Genomic DNA, 19937 nt, shown 5'->3' on the forward strand with positions numbered 1-19937 from the left:
CCTGCCACATCGGATCGGCGCCAGAGACGGTGTAGTAGGATTCAATCTTAATCCTGTATTGACATTTTGCTTGTTTGATAGTTCGTCTGAGGGCATTGCGCGATTTCTTATAGGCGTCCGGATTAGTGTTCTCTGCTTGAAAGCTGCAGCTCTAGCCTTTAGCTCGATGTGGATGTTGCCTGTAATCCATGGCTTCTGGTTGGAATATGTGTGTACGGTCACTGTGGGGACGACGTCGTCGATGCACTTATTGATGACGCCGATGACTGAGGTGGTATACTCCTCAGTGCCATTGGATGAATCCCGGAACATATTCCAGTCTGTGCTAGAAAAACAGTTCTGTAGTGTAGCATCCACTTCATCTGACCACTTTCGTATTGACTGAGTCACTGGTACTTCCTGCTTTAGTTTTTGTTTGTAAGCAGGAATCAGAAGTATAGAATTATGGTCAGATTTGCCAAATGGAGGGCGGGGGAGAGCTTTGTACGCATCTTTGTGTGTGGAGTAAAGGTGGTCTAGACTTTATTTTCCTCTGGTTGCACATGTGACGTGCTGGTATAAAAATTTGGTAAAACTGATTTTAGTTTGCCTGCATTAAAGTCCACAGCCACTAGGAGCGCCGCTTCTGGGTGAGCATTTTCTTGTTTGCTTATGGCCTTATAGAGTTGGTTGAGTGCGGTCTTAGTGCCTGAATCGGTCTGTGGTGGTAAATAGACGGCTACAAATAATATGTATTTGAACTTTCTTGGCAGATAGTGTGGTCTACAGCTTATCATGAGGTACTCCATCTCAGACGAGCAATACCTTGAGACTTCTTTAATATTAGAGATCACGCACCAGCTGTTATTGACAAAAAGACTCACACCCCCCACCCCTCATTTTACCAGATGTGACTTCTCTGTTCTGCCGGTGCATTAAAAATCCCTCCAGCTCTATGTTATCCACGTTGTCATTCAGCCGCGACTCGGTGAAACACAAGATATTACAGTTCTTAATGTTTTCTTTTTCAATGATTGCATGTTAGCAAGTTGATGGCAGTGGTCGTTTACTCGCTCGCCTACGGATTCTCTAAAGGCAGCCCAATCTGCATCCTCTTTTACTCTGTCTTTTCTTCACGCAAATGACAGGGATTTGGGCCTGTTCCAGGAGAGCAGTATATCTTTCTCATCAGACTCGATAAAGGAAAAAGCTTCTTCCAGTTTGTGATGAGTAATCACAGTTCTGATGTCCAGAAGTTATTTTTGGTCATAAGAGACGATAGCAGCAACATTATGTACAAAATAAGTACCAATAAGTTCCAAACAACGCAAAAATGAACAAAATAGCACAATTGGTTACGGGCATGTAAAACGTCAGCCATCCTCTTTGGCGGAATTTGAACACCTGCTCTTTCCTTGGCGGCTGACTAGGTGAATCCAGGTGAAAGCTATGATCCCTTATTGATGTCATACACAATCCATGTCTCAGTTGTCTCAAGGCTTAAAAATCATTCTTTAACATGTCTCCTCCCCTTCATCTACACTGATTGAAGTGGATTTAACAAGTGACATCAATAAGGGATCATAGTTTTCACCTGGATTCAACTGGTCAGTGTATGCCATGGAAGGAGCAGGTGTCCTTAGTGTTTTGTACACTCAGTGTACATAGAGGCTCTGTAGGTCAAATGAACAACTAACCCATCCTCCTGTGCTTTCTCTTCTCATGTGCTTCCCATATGTTTGACATATAACAGACCTAAAACATACAAAGTATACAGAACACTTGAGCTTTGTTATGGCTCTGTATTTCTTGGACTCTATACCTTGTTCCTGGTAATGGTCGTGCTGATAGGGAGACTCATAGGGAGAAGGCTGGATGTCAGCGTATTTGATGGTGTCTTTCAGCTCCTGCATGGGGACGTACACTGTGGGCTCGTCCTTACTCATGTCCATGTAACCACCGTCACACTCACTGCCAAATGACACGTAGCTGCCAAGATATTTGGGACACATTAGGGTAAAGTATAATAAATTAAAAAACACATGGTCATCTCTGTCTGTACGGCCTCATTTTGTAATTGAATGTCTACAGATGTAGGATCTAAATGTAATAACCCTGCAGCAGCAGAAAATTGAAATTATTATGTGGATTATAATGAATGGACATTTTTGTGGTTGATACATTTTTTGTAAGGGAAAAACAAGTCTGAAATTTCAAACTGGAAATGACAAACTTCAGAAGCCTTTTTAAAGCTCAAATACACAACACGTTTACATTTCCTGCCTTGCAGAAAAGTTATCCTGCAACAGGGTGATTAAATGAAGATCCTACATACGTACACTACCATTCACTTAGAAATGTGATTGTTTTTGAAAGAAAAACACATTTTTTTATCCATTAAAATAACATCAAATTGATCAGAAATACAGTGTATACATTGTTAATGTCGTAAATGACTGTTGTAGCTGGAAACTGTTGATTTTTAATGGAATATCTACATAGGCGTACAGAGGCCCATTATCAGAAACCACCACTGCTGTGTTCCAATGGCACGTTGTGTTAGCTAATCCAAGTTTATAATTTTAAAAGGCTAATTGATCATTAGAAAACCTTTTTGCAATTATGTTAGCACAGCTGAACACTATTGTCCTGATTAAAAAAGCAATACAACTGGCCTTCTTTAGAGTATTTGGAGCATCAGCATGTGTGGTTTCAATTACAGGCTCAAAATGGCCAGAAACAAAGAACTTTCTTCTGAAACTCGTCAGCCCATTCTTGTTCTGAGAAATGAAGGCTATTCCTGCGAGAAATTGGCATGAAACTGAAGATCTCGTACAATGCTGTGTACTGCCTAGAAGGCCAGCATCCTGGAATCGCCACTTCACTGATGATGTTGAGACTGGTGTTTTGCGGGCACTATTTAATGAAGCTGCCAGTTGAGGACTAGACACTATAATGTACTTCTCCTCTTGCTCAGTTGTGCACCAGGGGCTCACACTCGTCTTTCTATTTCTATTCTGGTTCAAGCCCATAATTAAAATTCCTCAAAAATACAAGTATTATACATCATTTTAAAGATAAACTTCTTGTAAATCCAGCCACAGTGTCCGATTTCAAATAAGCTTTATGGCGAAAGCACACCAAACGATTATGTTAGGTCAGCACCTAGTCACAGAAAACCATACAGCCATTTTCCAGCCAAGGAGAGGGAAATAAGTCAGAAATAACGATTCAATTAATCACTAACCTTTGATGATCTTCATCAGATTGCACTCACAGGACTTCATGTTACACAATAAATGTGTGTTTTGTTCGATAAAGTTAATCTGTCTGTCCAAAAAACTAATTTGAAATTGGTGTATTATGTTCAGAAATGCATTGTCTCAAACAAACATCCGGTGAAAGTGCAGAGAGCCACATCAGAAATAGTCATAATAAACATTGATAAAAGATACAAGTGTTATGCATGGAATTATAGATAAACGTCTTCTTAATGCAACCGCTGTGTCAGAAAGGCTTTACAGCGAAAGCACATCTTGCGATTATGTTAGGTCAGCACCTAGCCACAGAAAAACATACAGCCATTTTCCAAAGAAGGAGAGGTGTCACAAAAGTCAGAAATAGCATTATAAATATTCACTTAACTTTGATGAACTTCATTGGAATGCACTCCCAGGAATCCCAGATCCACAATAAATGTTTGTTTTGTTCAATAAAGTCCATCATTTATGTCCAAATACCTCCTTTTTGTTCGCGCGTTTAGCCCAGTAAACTAAATGCTGAATGCGCGATCGTTAAGTTCAGATGGAAAGTCAAAAAAGTTATATTACAGTTTGTAGAAACATTTCAAACGATGTATAGAATCAATCTTTAGGATGTTTTTATCATAAATTGTCAATAATGTTTCAACCTGACAATTCCTTTGTCTTTAGAAATGAAAAGGAACGCAGCTAACTCTCACAGCTTCGCGCATGACTTAGCTGATGGCATTCTGCCAGGCACCTGGCTCAAACAGCTCTTATTCGCTCCCCCTTCACAGTGGAAGCCTGAAACAAGGTTCTAAAGACTGTTGACATCTAGTAGAAGCCTTAGGAAGTGCAATATGACCCCATAGACACTGTATATTGGATAGGCAATCACTTGAAAAACTACAAACCTCAGATTTCCGACTTCCTGGTGGATTTTTGTCTCAGCTTTTTGCCTGCCATATGAGGTCTGTTATACTCACAGACATCATTCAAACAGTTTTAGAAACTTCTGAGTGTTTTCTATCCAAATCTACTAATTATATGCATATGCTAGCTTTTGAACCTGAGTAGCAGGCAGTTTACTCTGGGCACCTTATTCATCCAAGATACTCAATACTGCCCCCCAGTCCCAAAGAAGTGTTAACAATGTCTACACTGTATTTCTGATCAATTTGATGTTATTTTAATGGGCAAAAATGTGCTTGTCTTTCAAAAACAAGGACATTTCTAAGTGACCCCAAACTTTTGAATGGTAGTGTATGTCTTTCTCCCATTCAGGGCCTGAGTATTTTATCCACGTACTGGCCAATATAACCTCTTCTTTATCTTCCAAATGAAGACCTGAGTGAAACACCAGATGAGGAGGTAGCTCTCACCCTTTCCTTTGGCTGAGAGGGGTGCTCCCTCCAGAGATGCGGCAGCCAGAGTCCTCCTGGTTCTTCTCAAGGTAGTACTGCAGGAACGAGTGCTTGTTCTTGTGTAAGTAGTCCACCAGGTCTCCATAGCGACAGTACTCTGTCACCAGGTAGAGAGGGCCTGAGAGGTTGGATGCCACAAAAGGGACATTTTTATCTTCATTGGGGAAGAGTTTGTGTGAAATATTGTATTACACATACAGTGGGGAGAACAAGTATTTGATACACTGCCGATTTTGCAGGTTTTCCTACTTACAAAGCATGTAGAGGTCTGTAATTTTTATCATAGGTACACTTCAACTGTGAGAGATAGAAATCCAGAAAATCATATTGTATGATTTTTAAGTAATTAATTAGCATTTTATTGCATGACATAAGTATATATGTATTTGATCACCTACCAGCCAGTAAGAATTCCGGCTCTCACAGACCTGTAAGTTTTTCTTTAAGAAGCCCTCCTGTTCTCCACTCATTACCTGTATAAAAGACACCTTTCCACCACTCAATCAAACAGACTACAACCTCTCCACAATGGCCAAGACCAGAGAGCTGTGTAAGGACATCAGGGATAAAATTGTAGACCTGCACAAGGCTGGGATGGGCTACAGGACAATAGGCAAGCAGCTTGGTGAGAAGGCAACAACTGTTGGCGCAATTATTAGAAAATGGAAGAAGTTCAAGATGACGGTCAATCACCCTCGGTCTGGGGCTCCATGCAAGATCTCACCTCGTGGGGCATCAATGATCATGAGGAAGGTGAGGGATCAGCCCAGAACTACATGGCAGGACCTGGTCAATGACCTGAAGAGAGCTGGGACCACAGTCTCAAAGAAAACCATTAGTAACACACACGCCGTCATAGATTAAAATCCTGCAGCGCACGCAAGGTCCCCCTGCTCAAGCCAGCACATGTCCAGGCCCATCTGAAGTTTGCCAATGACCATCTGGATGATCCAGAGGAGGAATGGGAGAAGGTCATCTGGTCTGATGAGACACAAATAGAGCTTTTTGGTCTAAACTCCACTCGCCGTGTTTAGAGGAAGAAGAAGGATGAGTACCATCCCAACCGTGAAGCTTGGAGGTGGAAACATCATTCTTTGGGGATGCTTTTCTGCAAAGGGGACAGGATGACTGCACCGTATTGAGGGGAGGATGGATGGGGCCATGTTTCGCGAGATCTTGGCCAACAATCTCCTTCCCTCAGTAAGAGCATTGAAGATGGGTCGTGGCTGGGTCTTCCAGCATGACAACGACCCGAAACACACAGCCAGGGCAAGTAAGGAGTGGCTCCGTAAGAAGCATCTCAAGGTCCTGGAGTGACCTAGCCAGTCTCCAGACCTGAACCCAATAGAAAGTATTTGGAGGGAGCTGAAAGTCCGTATTGCCCAGCGACAGCCTCAAAACCTGAAGGATCTGGAGAAGGTCTGTATGGAAACGTACAGGAAACGTATGATCTCTGTAATTGCAAACAAAGGTTTCTGTACCAAATATTAAGTTCTTCTTTTCTGATGTATCAAATACTTATGTCATGCAATAAAATGCAAATGAATTTCTTAAAAATCATACTATGTGATTTTCTGGATTTTTGTTTTAGATTCTGTCTCTCACAGTTGAAGAGTACCTATGATACAAATTACAGACCTCTACATGCTTTGTAAGTAGGAAAACCTGCAATTGGGAGTGTATCAAATAGTTGTTCTCCCCACTGTACAATTACATGGTTAGTAAAAAGAAAAGTTTGTAACTATGATGTTATTGTCTCCTTAGGCAGATGGCTTAACTCCCACATTAATGTTCCAGCATATAGTGCCTTGCATAAGTATTCACCCCCTTGGTGTTTTTCCTATTTTGTTGCATTACAACCTGTCATTTAAATTGATTAATTGAATTAAATTGATGTAATGGACATACATAAAATAGTCAAAATTGGTGAAGTGAAATTATGATAATTTTTTTTCTAAAAAAAAAAAGAAAAAGAAAAGAAAAGTGGTGCGTGCATATCTATTCACCCCCTTTGCCATGAAGCCCCTAAATAAGATCTGGTCCAACCAATTACCTTCAGAAGTCACACAATAAGTTAAATAAAGTCCACCTGTTTGCAATCTAAGTGTCACATGATCTGTCACATGATCTCAGTATATATATACACCTGTTCTGAAAGGCCACAGAGTTTGCAACACCACTAAGCAAGGGGCACCCCCAAGCAAGCGGCACCATGAAGAAAAGGAGCTCTCCAAACAGGTCAGGTCCAAAGTCGTGGAGAAGTACAGATCAGGGTTGGGTTATATAAACATATCAGAAACTGAACATCCCACCGAGCACCATTAAATCCATCATTAAAAAATGGAAAGAATATGGCACCACAACAAACCTGCCAAGAGATGGCCGGCCACCAAAATTCACGAACCAGGCAATGAGGGCATTCATCAAAGAGGAAACAAAGAGACCAAAGATAACCCTGAAGGAGCTGCAAAGCTCCACAGTGGAGATTGGAGTATCTGTCCATAGGACCACTTTAAGCCATACACTCCACAGAACTGGGCTTTATGGAAGTTATAGTGGCCAGAAAAAAATTAACTGGTCAGAAACTGGTCAGAATTGAAGGAATGATGGATGGCTCTAAATACAGGGAAGTTCTTGTGGGAAACCTTTTTCAGTCTTCCAGAGATTTGAGACTGAGACGGAGTTTCACCTTCCAGCAGGACAACGACCCCAAGCATACTGCTAAAGCAACACTCGAGTGGTTTAAGGGGAAACATTTAAATGTCTTGGAATGGCCTAGTCAAAGTCCAGACCTCAATCCAATTGAGAATTTGTGGTATGACTTAAAGATCGTTGTACACCAGCAGAACCCATCCAACTTGAAGGAGCTGGAGCAGTTTTGCCTTGAAGAATGGGCAAAAATCCCAGTGCTTAGATGTGCCAAGCTTATACAGACACCCGAAGATACCTGCAGCTGTAGTTGCTGCAAAAGGTGGCTCTACAAAGTATTAACTTTGGGAGGGTGAATGGTTATGCACGCTCAAGTTTTCAGTTTTTTCATCTTATTTCTTGTTTATTTCACAATAAAAATTATTTTGCATCTTCAAAGTGTTGTTGTGCATGTTGTGTAAATCAAATGATACAAACCCCCCCAAATCCATTTTAAATCCAGGTTGTAAGGCAACAAAATAGGAAAAATGCTAACGGTGGGTGAATACTTTTGCAAGCCACTGTACATGATGTTGCCCTAGGTCTGGGATTTCAGAGACTAATGACATTAGGTTGTGAGCTTGTGATTGTTGCTGTGGTGAAGGGGGCAGGGCTCACCCTGTTTGGTGCAGGCCCCCAGCAGGTTGACAATGTTGAGGTGAGGCCCCAGGTGGCTCATGATCTTCAGCTCTGACATTAGAGCCTGGGTCTCACTCCTCCTGGCCGTGGCTGGAGGAGTGTTCAGAGGTCAGAGAACTAAAGCATGAAACAGACTGCATACAGGCTTAAAACTACCTCTATGCTGAAGATGATTGTTCTCACTTACATTTGAGCATTTTCACTGCCACTTTCGTGCTGGACTGGGAATGACTGAGACCATACGCGGTCGCTTCGACCACCCTGCCGAATGCTCCGGACCCAAGAGTGCGACCTGGAACAAAACACAAACATTGCCCAAATCAGAACAGTCAATATGAACAGTAACTTGTATCTGTCTCTATTAATTAAATACACTATCAAATAAAGATTTGGGGTACCCCCATAGACATCATTGGCACCCCCTTCCCCCATGGTTCCTGGTCCTTACCCAGCACCAGGCTGTCTCGGGGCATCTCCCAGGCAAGGTCATAGGGCAGATGGATGGGGTCAACATAGATGTACTCATGTCCGTCCAGACTCACTGACTCGATCACCTTCCACCTGATCTCATAGCGAGGCTTCTGAGGCAACACACAAGAGAAAGAGTTACCCAATCACTCAGGCACATTGAGATGAGTGAGTTAGTAATTGTACTGCATAGTTGCATAGTTTGCATAGTTGTTTTAACATTGTTCACTGTGTCTTTGTGTAGTCTCACCTTCCTCCACACAGCGATGAGGATGATGATGGAGATGATGACGATGACTACCAGGGCTAGAACCGCAGCCAACACTGCCACCTGGGAGAAAAAAGCTAGAACACAACACAGAACATTAACATCCAACTATGACATAGTCGACATAGTCACAGAGAACATTTGTTCCTAGTATTAACATTCACACCATTATTTATACATAAACTATTTATCAAGTGTGCTAGTGCTGGACTGGAACCAACAGCCTGCACAGTACACCCTGAAACTCTCCAGGACTGTCTAGTTACAGTATGTACTTTGATAAATGCAACCCCTTAGGTAGATGATACACATCGAAATACAAATATCCCCATAGATAAAAATGTTGTTCTTCGATAATGGCAATAGCATCATTGTTTGGTTCGGTCTTTAGATACATACTGCTGGACACCAGTTTGACGTCCCTCCTGCGGAGTCCTCTCTCGTTGCTGGCCTCGCAGCGGACGCTCACCTGCTGGGGCTTGTGGAAGATGACCTGGCTGCGGACCTGGCCCACCATACGGCTCTCGTTGAAGCTGACGTTGGTCTGGACGCTCAGGGTCTCAGGGTCTGACACTAGGGGCTGCCACACTGTGCTCCGGTTACTGCACCTGGGAGAGATGTTATGATGATAACTACAGGTGTTTCAATAGTACAGTAGTAAAGGTGAACTACTACTACTGCTACCTTCACTCAGGTGTGTCTGAGGTAAATGCTGTGAGCTAATGTACTCTGGTATAGAAGCTGTCTGATAACCCATAGTTGGCCTGATATCAGTTTAAACTGTGATTACTAAAACGAAACAAGCTAAGTCTGCCCTCTAGTGTCCAGAGTGTGACAGAATGCCAGACACTGACAGTGTGATGATGATGACATGACCCACTTGAGCAAGCTGTCACAGCTGAACCACTGGATGGTGGGGGAAGGTACCCCCTCAGCCACACAGGTCACTGCATGCCTCTTCCCAGGGAGGTGGTGGTCCGACAGGTCTGTGATCTGAGGGGGGACTACACAGAGGGGTACAGGATTAGGAACGACATATCCCATGAATCTAGACGATAAGTGTAGGAATATGTTGAGCCAGGGTGGAATTTCAATAGTCTTAAGTTACTTTTTATTATCATCAGCCTCTCATTTATTTATACTGATCTCAAAGCATAGGGAGTGTGAAAGCAATGGAGCTACATCCATGGTGGATGCAGTTCTTTCAAATCAGTGCTGATGACAAAAGGTAAAGGAGGAGAAGGAACCACTTAACAGACGACTGATATACACCACATTGGTTTACGTTGGTTGCAAAGGCGACTCACCTTTGACCTCTAGATCAAAGGTCAATTTCTTGGTGTCATCGCCGTTGGCGACGTGAACGGTGTAGAGGCCTTTCTGTTCTGTCCTGATCCTCACCAGGGTCAACGTGCTGACGTACCTGAGATAGAAGGGTAATGGGAAACCACACAATTATAAATGTTGGTTCACTGATCCTGGAAAAATGGGTTTATCTTAATAAATCCATCAACATCGCTAAAACCATAAAACCTCCTGAGACACCCAGTCTCTATCAGTCAACAGCAGATAAAGCCTAGACAGCAGGTAACCCAACACCCAGCAGGAACCAGAGGCAGACTAAGACCATTTCTGAGGGGTAAATTACCCAATTAGTTGCTAATGTAATGCATTGCATACCACACAAGTGGGATTGTAAATCTGGTTGCCTGATCTGTTTTATACTTACATGTGACGACAAATAGAACAAACTCTATTGATCTAATCTGAGAAATTCAATCTCCAGATTGATTAGAATTGATCGTCGTCCAGGTTGTCTCACCTGGTCTCATGCTCCTGCTTGGTGATTACGACGTTGTCCCCGTTGACCGTGGCATCATCTTTGGTCCAGCGGACACGTGGAGGGGGGTAAGCTTCAATCTCCACCCTCAGCTCTACGTTCTGGTGCAGCTGGGCCGAGACATTACGATCCTGGACGGACCTCAGCTCCACAAAGCCTTGCTCTGACAGAAGAAGGTTGTCATTAGTTAGTAAACGCATAATAAGTATAGTACCTCTGTGAACATTCTGCAAGAACATGTAGCCTGCGTTAAGGAATAAATAGCTTGACAAATGGGAGTTGAGAAGCTGAAACACACAGGCACCCAGGGCAAGGGAAGAGGCCTTTAAATTTGTGATCCATATCTGCAGCCAATTTTTTCTTATGCCCAGCATGTATATGCTAAGTTATCAAAAGTGTATTTTTCTTCTCCTTTATCGTAACTACTATTTAAGAGTATTAAGTGTAATTCACTGTGTTTACAGTATGGCTGCTAAGTATAGTGGTTCCATATTGTATAGGCTGAGGTGATTACAAAGCTTCATAGTCAAATGGTTGAACTGTTTCGAGACTGAAACGAGGATCTGTCATTTCCAGTGGGCTGTCCAGAGTATTGGCCCAGAGCCATGTAGAGAGAAAGACTTGCAACATGAATGCCCTGGCTGTATGAAGAAGGCAGTTTATACATGTTTGACTTACTGTGGCCTAAATATAACACAACCTCAGTGGGAATCGGGTAAGCGTTCACAGAGGCACGACTGTCTCTTTGGCTACTTCCAATCCTCAAAGAGGGTGATAGAGAAAAAATGTTGGGTTTTACCCTTCAAAAAACGTTCTGCTGACTTCCCTTTAGCAGCTTGTTGGGCGCAGTTAAGTTGAATGAATTTCAATTATTTTAAGTGACTTCTAAGGTAAAGGCACAGTGCTGATTCTGATTCGACAATATCTCTCAGATTGGACACTTTGTACATAATATTATCAGAAATAATAATTAAATGTTATTTTAATCGACTATCTCACACAAAACACAGATGTTGTGCTTGTATGTTCAGTGACGTTCACTAGCTAAATGATAAAAAAATTTAAAAAATCACATGTGGTTTATTTTTAATAGAACTCTCTCTCGCGTAGTGCATTGGGGTTCATATTATGAGTGATGCTCTTTCGGTCTCAAAAAAATTGCCTTAATAATAATCTATCCAGTCATTGTTTGTTTTTAGAGAGTCTCTTCCTGTCTCCTTCTCACCAAGGATGGTGATGTTGACGTTGGCTGTGGCTCTCTGGTCCTGGACACCCTCGTGGACATGACACGCATACTGGCCCGTGTTGGCCAGCGTCACCTTGGAGACTATGAGGCGTGAGCGCATCTTCTGGGATGACAGGACGTCAGTCAGAGGCTCAATGGAGTCCACCTGACAGACACAGGGGAGGAAAGGGGTGCATATATTTTGTATTCCTTTCTTAGAGAAGGCCATAGAAGTACAAACTAAGTAATATCAGATTCTACTAGTTTAACAGGATGTGTTGGTTTTATCCACATGTATATCTATCAGTGAAATCCTATCACAAGGGCCTTCAAACCTCTTAAGGATCTGACAGTTAAAAATAAAAAAAAATTGCCTAAAATGACATACCCAAATCTAACTGACTGGAGCTCAGGACCTGAAGCAAGGACATGCATATTCTTGAAACCATTTCAAAGGAAACACTTTGAAGTTTGTGGAAATGTGAAATTAATGTAGGAGAATATAACACATTAGATCTGGTAAAAGATAAAACAAACAAATGCAAGTGAAAGGCCATAATATAATATTGCAGATTAGGCACAATTTTATATTGTGTGCAACGTTTAAGATTTATCCAGTGAAGCATTGCAATACTGGACAATATTTTGTATCAAGTGTGCCCAAATGTGCCGAAATGGTCAATTTATACATTTACAAGTACATAGCTATAGAGAACATACACAAATGATATGGTAATACAAAACGTAAGTTCACACACTCCCAGGAATGTCATACATGATGGATCATTAGCTAATACACTAACTTTCACGCATCTAAATGGCCGGGCGGGGTGGGTGTAGAGCCAGAGACAGCAGGGGTTCAAACTATAAAACCCAGTTCCTACATTTTAATATAAAAATAGATTTTATCAAACAAAACTATGCTACATTTTATCTCTGGGACCCTCAGGATGACAAATCAGAGCAAGATTACTGAATGTAAGTACATTATTTACCTTCAGAGGTGAATGTATCAAACCAGTTTCCGTGATACATTTTTTGTTGTTGTGCACTCTCATCAGACAATAGCATGGTCTTTTTTTCACTGTAATAGCTACTGTAGCTACTGTTAGATTAACAAGAATTTAAGCTTTCTGGCCATAGAAGACATATGTCCTGGAAAGTTTGCTGTTACTTACAAAATCATGCTAATTACATTAGCGCACGTTAGCTCAAACGCCCCGGTATAGGGACACCGCCCCGGTATAGGGACACCGACCCCGTAGAGGTAAAACACTTTCACCACCAAAAAGATAGTGTATTATGAATGGTGATATGAAAACCATGTGTCTGTCATGAATGATATTTCCTGGGAACTTAACACATCTAGGTGTGGCTACACAGACATCTTGATGTAATTTGCTCTATGCCTGTTCTCCTCTCTTCTCTCCCACTCACGTCTCTATTGGGATAGTCCCAGGAGAAGAAGACCAGCTCCACTCCGTGCACCGTGCAGTTCACGGTCAGAGGCTCGCCCTGCTTCAGCACCGTCTTAGACGCATTGATGTAGGCGTCGATCGTCTCTGGAACTAACACGGGAAATGTGTGGAAAGCCAAGAAAATAAAGAAAAAGAGAGGGTGTGAGGGAGAGCGGGATAGAGATAATGAGTTCCTTGTTATTTTTAGACATTACCGTAAGGTGAAAGAGAACATATTGCTTACTTAGCAATATCACTGATATTCAACAGCTTGAGACCATAGATTGATACCCTTGCAATACTGTCGTTGTTACATCCAGACATGCATATCAACAATGACGTGCATGGCCTGTACAGTACAATGAATGTCATGAAACGCTAGGTCTCTAGCCTTCTCTAGTCTCCTTCATTGTTACATCCCCAGGCCCATCTCTGACCCCCAGCCCCAGCCTCAGTCCAGGTACCCACCAACAATGCTGAATACGTAGAAAGCCTGGGACTCTTTCTCCTCCCCGTTCAGCTCTCCTCGGCACACATAGGTCCTGTCCTCCAGTGGCGCCCTGTAGCCCTCACTTGGGATGTAGACCCCCTTCAGGTGCATGTCACTGTCTCTTTCGTAGAGGGTGACGTTGATCTGGGGGTTGGTGACCACACACGGGATGATCCCCTCCTCGCTGGTCTTGGTCACCATGCCATGGAAACTCTCAATGAACCACACATCAGGATCTGTGTGAGGAAAACAAGGGACGGGAAGACTTAGCATCACTTGAGGGATAAGAGGAAACATTTCACACCATATGAGGAATAAAAATATTTTCTTTATATTATGATTGAACCAAGATATTGAGGCCTATAAGTGGAGTTTGCTGTTACAATATCCGACGAGCCAGTAACCAGATGGTTGCTGGTGTCAAATCCTAGATGCCGCTGTACCCTTGAGCAAGGCACTTAAACCACACTACAATGGTGCCGAGCGTGGCAGCCCTGCGCACCTCTCCAAAAAAAGCTGTATGTGTGTCTCTTGTAGGGGTTGTGTTAAAAGAAGAAGTACCATTTTCATTGGACCATGTGTCTAATTGACCAATAAAGTGATCTTAATCTCATTTTAAAGTTATAACAGTGTTCTCACCCGGAACAAAGACTGCCACCTCTATAGTCTCGTCAGTCCAAGCCTCGGTACAGACATATACTCCCGTTTGGCTCCACGTCACATTGTCCAGAATGAGAACACTGGTTGTGTTCTGGTTCTCCACTCCAAAATAGGGAACGTTGTCATCCCGCTTGAACCTCCATTCGACCGTCCCCCAGCCAGAACAGGTAATGATCATGGAGTCACCCGCTGTCATGACGACTTCACTGTTGCTAGGGGAGATCTCCAGGCAACAGAACTCAGGACAGAAGTGTAAAAGAGCTGCAGTCAACACAAACAAGAAAAGGTCAGGTTTGGGATCAAATAGCTAGATCTTCAGGTCAAGGGTCAAAGGTTAAGATAGCAATAACAACTCAGATATCTGTCCAATTACACAGCGATGACGGAAGTGACCAGTCTGGTGGGTTATGGAGGAGGGATGTTGACAGATCCTTTTAAGCTGATCAATGCTCTTTTCCATCCACATTAAAGAGCAATCTCCATGGCAAATTAGCTGGATACAAAGTTCAGGAGTTTTTCCCTACCATGTAACCTAACTAGGAAAGACTCAGGCTCTAGTCATGTTATATCTCACAGTTTATTTTCATGATATTTCAGTAGATGTGTGGTTGTTTCTCTCACCTGTAAGAATGGTTGTCAGATGGAGAGTGCCTACTCTGACACTCCTCATGGTGATACGCTTCAGGAGATAATTATTCTGCAAACAGATTTCAAAACAAAAACACTGAATATTGTAGTCTCCATTATAGCCCCTGTTTTCTTCACGACATTCCTCCCAGCATATTGAGTTTGACCCTTGTGTTAAAGACAAAGTCCCTACCCAGAGTTTCTATTTTACACTTGTCCTTCATACAGTAAATGGCTTCTGACAAAATTATTGAGAGAGAGACATAGACGACTCCAAGGTTAGCGCAAGGGTGTTGTTCCCTCCTACGCTGGTTACTAGTGAGCTCAGGCATTCGGACAGCTCGGGGATCGGGACATGGGGAGGGTGGGACTCAGTTGGTCTGAACATTCTGAACTCATAACATCTTCTTAATATCTCTTCACATACGCTACTGATACGCTCAGATCATGTTGGATGCATTTTACCCTTGTAAGACCAACAAGGTTAGGTCGAAACCAAGTTGGGAGCTTACTATATAAATCACATGTCATGACAGCACAATCTGTTCCTAATCCAAAGATACTGTATGCCACAGAAAGAACACCGGGCTAATCATAGACATGGACTTAACAGAGTAGATGCGGCTCTTAAAATACAATGGAAGGTTACTCCCCTCTCAATAATGAGATGTGAGTTCTGTACACAACATTCTGGTTCTATGTTCTGAATGGGTTCACATGAGAGGTATGTGATGGCTCGCTGCACAGGGACAGAACAATGTCGGAGAGTTTTTGTTCTTGTTTTGCCAGCGTTCTGTCCAACTAACAAACGGGTCAGTGTGTGCCTCCGCAACACTCTGCTGCTGGGGCTAAAACTATTCCACTGTCGTGTCAAAAACCCTTCATTGGATTCCAAGTAAACAAAAGGCAACCACAGAACCGCAACAACAAACCATTTTTTGGAGTTTGTTTGCTGATAAGCTGAGGCAAAATCTCAAATGAATGAGACCCTATTCCCCAACAATGCTGCTGGGTATAAAACTACTCCACTGTTGTGTTGAACCCTTAATTGGATTCCAAGTATACAAAAGTAATTAGGCAATAGCGGCAACCACAGAACGGCAATAGCAAACCATATTTGGGGTTTTGTTTACTGATAAGCTGCTATGGTGATACAATGTGTTGTTTCGTATTTTAAAACTCAACACTGAGGTAAAATCTCAAATGACACCCTCTTCCCCTTCAGAAAGTATTATTTACATCCCTTGACATTTTGTTGTGTTACAAAGTAAGAATAAAATGGATTTCGATCTTCTCTCATCGCTGCAACTCCCCAACGGGGCTAGGGAGAGGTGAAGGTCGAGTCATGCGTCCTCCGAAACAAGACCCGCTTAACCCGGAAGTCAGCTGCACCAATGTGTCGGAGGAAACACTGTTCAACTGACGACCGGAAGTTAGCCTGTAGGTGCCCGGCAAGCCACAAAGAGTCGCTAAAGCATGATGAGACAAGTAGCGCGCGACCACCAATCAGCCTACACACCCGTCATTATATGACAACTAAGCATAGCCATATCAGCAAGTGACTGCTGTCTGAATATACACAAATCCGATTTGGTCACTTGTAACTTGTTGTTTGGACAGTCAGTATTCCAAAACTGTTTTGAGCATTAAGGTCTGCAGTGTGAGCAAGGCAAAAGAGCTGTCCGCACCTGGACTGTGCAACATTTTCCCATCATTCTTTTCAAAATTCTTCAAGCTCTGTCAAATTGGTTGTTGATCATTGATTCCTAGACAACCATTTTCAGGTCTTGCCATAGATTTTGAAGCAGATTTAAGTAACTCGGACACTCAGGAACATTCACTGTCATCTTGGTAAGCAACTCCAGTGTAGATTTGGCCTTGTGTTTAGGTTATTGTCCTGCTGAAAGGTGAATTAATCTCCCAGTGTCTAGTGGAAAGCAGACTAAACCAGGTTTTCCTCTAGGATTTCGTTCTTAATACTCTGTCAAATAGGTTAGTATTGTAGACTAATTACAATGTTATTAATCCATCCAAAGTTTTCTACTATCACAGCCTTTAACTTCCAATGGCTGGGGGGCAGTATTGAGTAGCTTGGATGAATAAATTGCCCAAACTAAACGGCCTGCTCCTCAGTCTCAGTTGCTAATATATGCATTATTATTAGTATTGGATAGAAAACACTCTAAAGTTTCCAAAACTGTCAAAATATTGTCTGCGAGTATAACAGAACTGATTTTGCAGACGAAACCCTGAGGAAAATCAAACCAGGAAGTGGCTTCTATTTTGAAAACTCCATGTTCCATAGCCTGCCTTTGCTCCATTTAAAGGGATATCAACCAGATTCCTTTTCCTTTCGCTTTCTCAAGGTGTCAACAGTCTTTAGACATAGTTTCAGGCTTTTATTTTGAAAAATGAGCGAGAACGATAACATCGCGTCATTGTATGGCCGGGTGCCAGCAGCGTTTTGTATGCGTGACAGAGTTTGGCTGCCATTGCCTTTCCCTCTCCTACTGATAAAGACAGTTGGGGTTGATATATATTATTGATTATATATTTTAAAAACAACCTGAGGAATGATTATAAAAAACGTTTGACATGTTTCTGTGGACATTACGGAAACTATTTGGAATTTGTCTGCGTTGTCGTGACCGCTATTTCCTGTGGATTTCTGAACATAGCGCGCCAAGCAAACGGAGGTATTTTAGATATAAAAAAATCTTTATGGAACAAAAGGAACATTTATTGTGTAACTGGGAGTCTTGTGAGTGAAAACATCTGAAGATCAAAGGTAAACGATTAATTTGATTGCTTTTCTGATTTTCGTGACCAAGCTACTTGATGCTAAGTGTACATAATGTTTTGTAGAGCGATTGATAAACTTACACAAATGCTTGGATTGCTTTCGCTGTAAAGCATATTTTCAAAATCTGACACGATAGGTGGATTAACAAAAAGCTAAACTGTGTATTCCTATATTGCACTTGTGATTTCATGAATATAAATATTTTTAGTAATATTGTTTGAATGTGGCGCTATGCAATTCAGCGGTTGTTGATGACAATTATCCCGGGATTGCAGCCCTAACAAGTTTTAAACTGAAACGGTTTTAAAGTCACCATTGGCCTGATGGTGAAATACCTGAGTGGTTTCCTTCCTCAGCAGCAACTGTGTTAGGAAGGATGCATGTATCTTTGTAATGACTGGGTGTGATTCAACATCCAAAGTGTAATTAATATCTTTACCATGCTTAAAAGGATATTCAATGTCTGCTTTTTACATTTTTTAACTACCTACCAATAGGTGCCCTTCTTTGCGAGGCATTGGAAAATCTCCATGGTCTTTGTGGTTGAATCTGTGTTAGATATTCACTGCTCGACATAGGGACCTTACAGATAATTGTATGTGTGTGGTACAGAGATGAGGTAGTCATAAAAAAATGTATGTTAAACACTATTATTGCACACAGAGTAAGTTCATGCAACTTATGATGTGACTTGTTAAGCACATTTCTCCTCCTGCACCTTATTGACAAGACATTTCGGCTTTTTATTTGTATTTTGTAAAATGTCAAAAAACCTAATTCCACTTTGACATTATGGGGTATTGTGTGTAGGCCAGTGACCAACAGAAATCTAAACGTAATCCGTTTTAAATTCAGGCTGTAACACAACAAAATGTAGAAAAAGTAAAGTGGTGTGAATACTTTCTGAAGCCACTGAGGTTCACTACCAGACCCCCTCTTTTTTTTGAGACGCAGACTGGTTTTGATGTTTTAAGAGCAATATCATCACTTCAGCGTCAACATCATGTCAGAGATCAATGGAGGTTAAAGGTGACATGGCTCACCCATCATTGACTACAGACAGCCAATGAGAGAGAGAGCTGGAAGTATTCCTGAGTAAACACTGCATCATTAGAGGGAAAGAGGACCGAGAGAAATATCGACAACACAGATAATGTGATGGAAGGAGAGAGGGAAAGAGGGGTGGAGGTTCTTGTGGGTGGAAGTGGGGAGGGGGAGCGTTAAGGGGGGCACAGGGAAGGGGTGCAGCAGCAGGCGTCTGGAAACAGTTAAGGATAGATCACAGGCCTGTACGCAGGAGGAGGGTGGGAAATGGAGAGAGGGCGGAAGAAAGAAGCCCTGGGAAGAGAGGGAGGAGAAGCAAGAGGAGGAGGAATCCTTAGTGGAAACATTGAAATTGATCTTAAAAATAATTGTGGGCACTTAAAATTGTTTAAATTCTGTTTTGAACTGGATTACTTAATGAGTACTATTAAAAGCATGTGTAGTAAAAATGATCCAACTTCTCATTTGATCACGATACAACTGTGGAACTGTTCCATCACCATGAAGATGTTCCTCCTCACAAGACAATGTTTCATACATTGTCATATACAGTTTGAAATACTGTATAATAATTGTTCTGTTTTTAGAAGTAATCAACAGAATCATAAAACGTGCTGGGAAAAGTATTACTGTTACTTTGATTACTGTAAGTATTCTAGCCTATGAAAGGTTCTATATAAAAAATATGAATTTGTTAATATTTGAAATCTCCTGACTATCCAGCTAACTGTTACTCAAACTTGGATACAGTATATCTTTAGATCTTTAAGCCTGTGTAAAGAAACTGCCCTTGGCACTTCCGTTCCCAAACTGAAACTCTTAAACTGTTCCAACAACATGACTCAAACATTTCCTCCCCCGCCTCCATCCTCCTGGTTCTAATAAAGCTGAGGATCCAGAGAGAGAGGGATTGGATGTCATCCTGCACTAGGCTAGCTAGGGCCTTGTGCAATGTTTGATTTCATTATACATTTTTTGGATTCTCTCACACACTCACAGTTACAGAGGAAACAAACGCAGGTAGGCAGGCAGACAGGCAGACAGGCAGGCAGGCAGGCAGGCAGGCAGACAGGCGGGCAGGCA

At 42.1% G+C, this 19937-nt stretch overlaps 1 protein-coding gene across 2 annotated transcripts in view; it reads right to left on the minus strand.

Annotated features, from left to right (window-relative positions):
- Nucleotides 1-19937, minus strand: part of LOC110488623 (platelet-derived growth factor receptor beta) — a 59467-nt gene that overhangs the window by 15367 nt on the left and 24163 nt on the right. The window contains exons 2-16 of one of the 2 annotated variants that reach the window (XM_021560909.2): nt 15002-15077; nt 14360-14641; nt 13699-13956; nt 13211-13341; nt 11774-11939; nt 10531-10711; nt 10016-10131; nt 9589-9712; nt 9108-9316; nt 8691-8785; nt 8421-8550; nt 8160-8264; nt 7952-8062; nt 4604-4763; nt 1802-1968 (exon numbers count right to left, since the gene is read on the minus strand). In XM_021560909.2, coding sequence (XP_021416584.2) covers nt 1802-1968; nt 4604-4763; nt 7952-8062; nt 8160-8264; nt 8421-8550; nt 8691-8785; nt 9108-9316; nt 9589-9712; nt 10016-10131; nt 10531-10711; nt 11774-11939; nt 13211-13341; nt 13699-13956; nt 14360-14641; nt 15002-15050 — 2284 coding nt within the window. In that variant the 5' untranslated portion in view covers nt 15051-15077. Of the gene's footprint in view, nt 1-1801; nt 1969-4603; nt 4764-7951; nt 8063-8159; nt 8265-8420; nt 8554-8690; nt 8786-9107; nt 9317-9588; nt 9713-10015; nt 10132-10530; nt 10712-11773; nt 11940-13210; nt 13342-13698; nt 13957-14359; nt 14642-15001; nt 15078-19937 lie in introns of both variants that reach the window. The other variant, XM_021560906.2, reaches the window with a different exon arrangement.

This window comes from Oncorhynchus mykiss, chromosome 14, assembly GCF_013265735.2.
Source record: "Oncorhynchus mykiss isolate Arlee chromosome 14, USDA_OmykA_1.1, whole genome shotgun sequence".
Classification (NCBI taxonomy): Eukaryota; Metazoa; Chordata; class Actinopteri; order Salmoniformes; family Salmonidae; genus Oncorhynchus; species Oncorhynchus mykiss.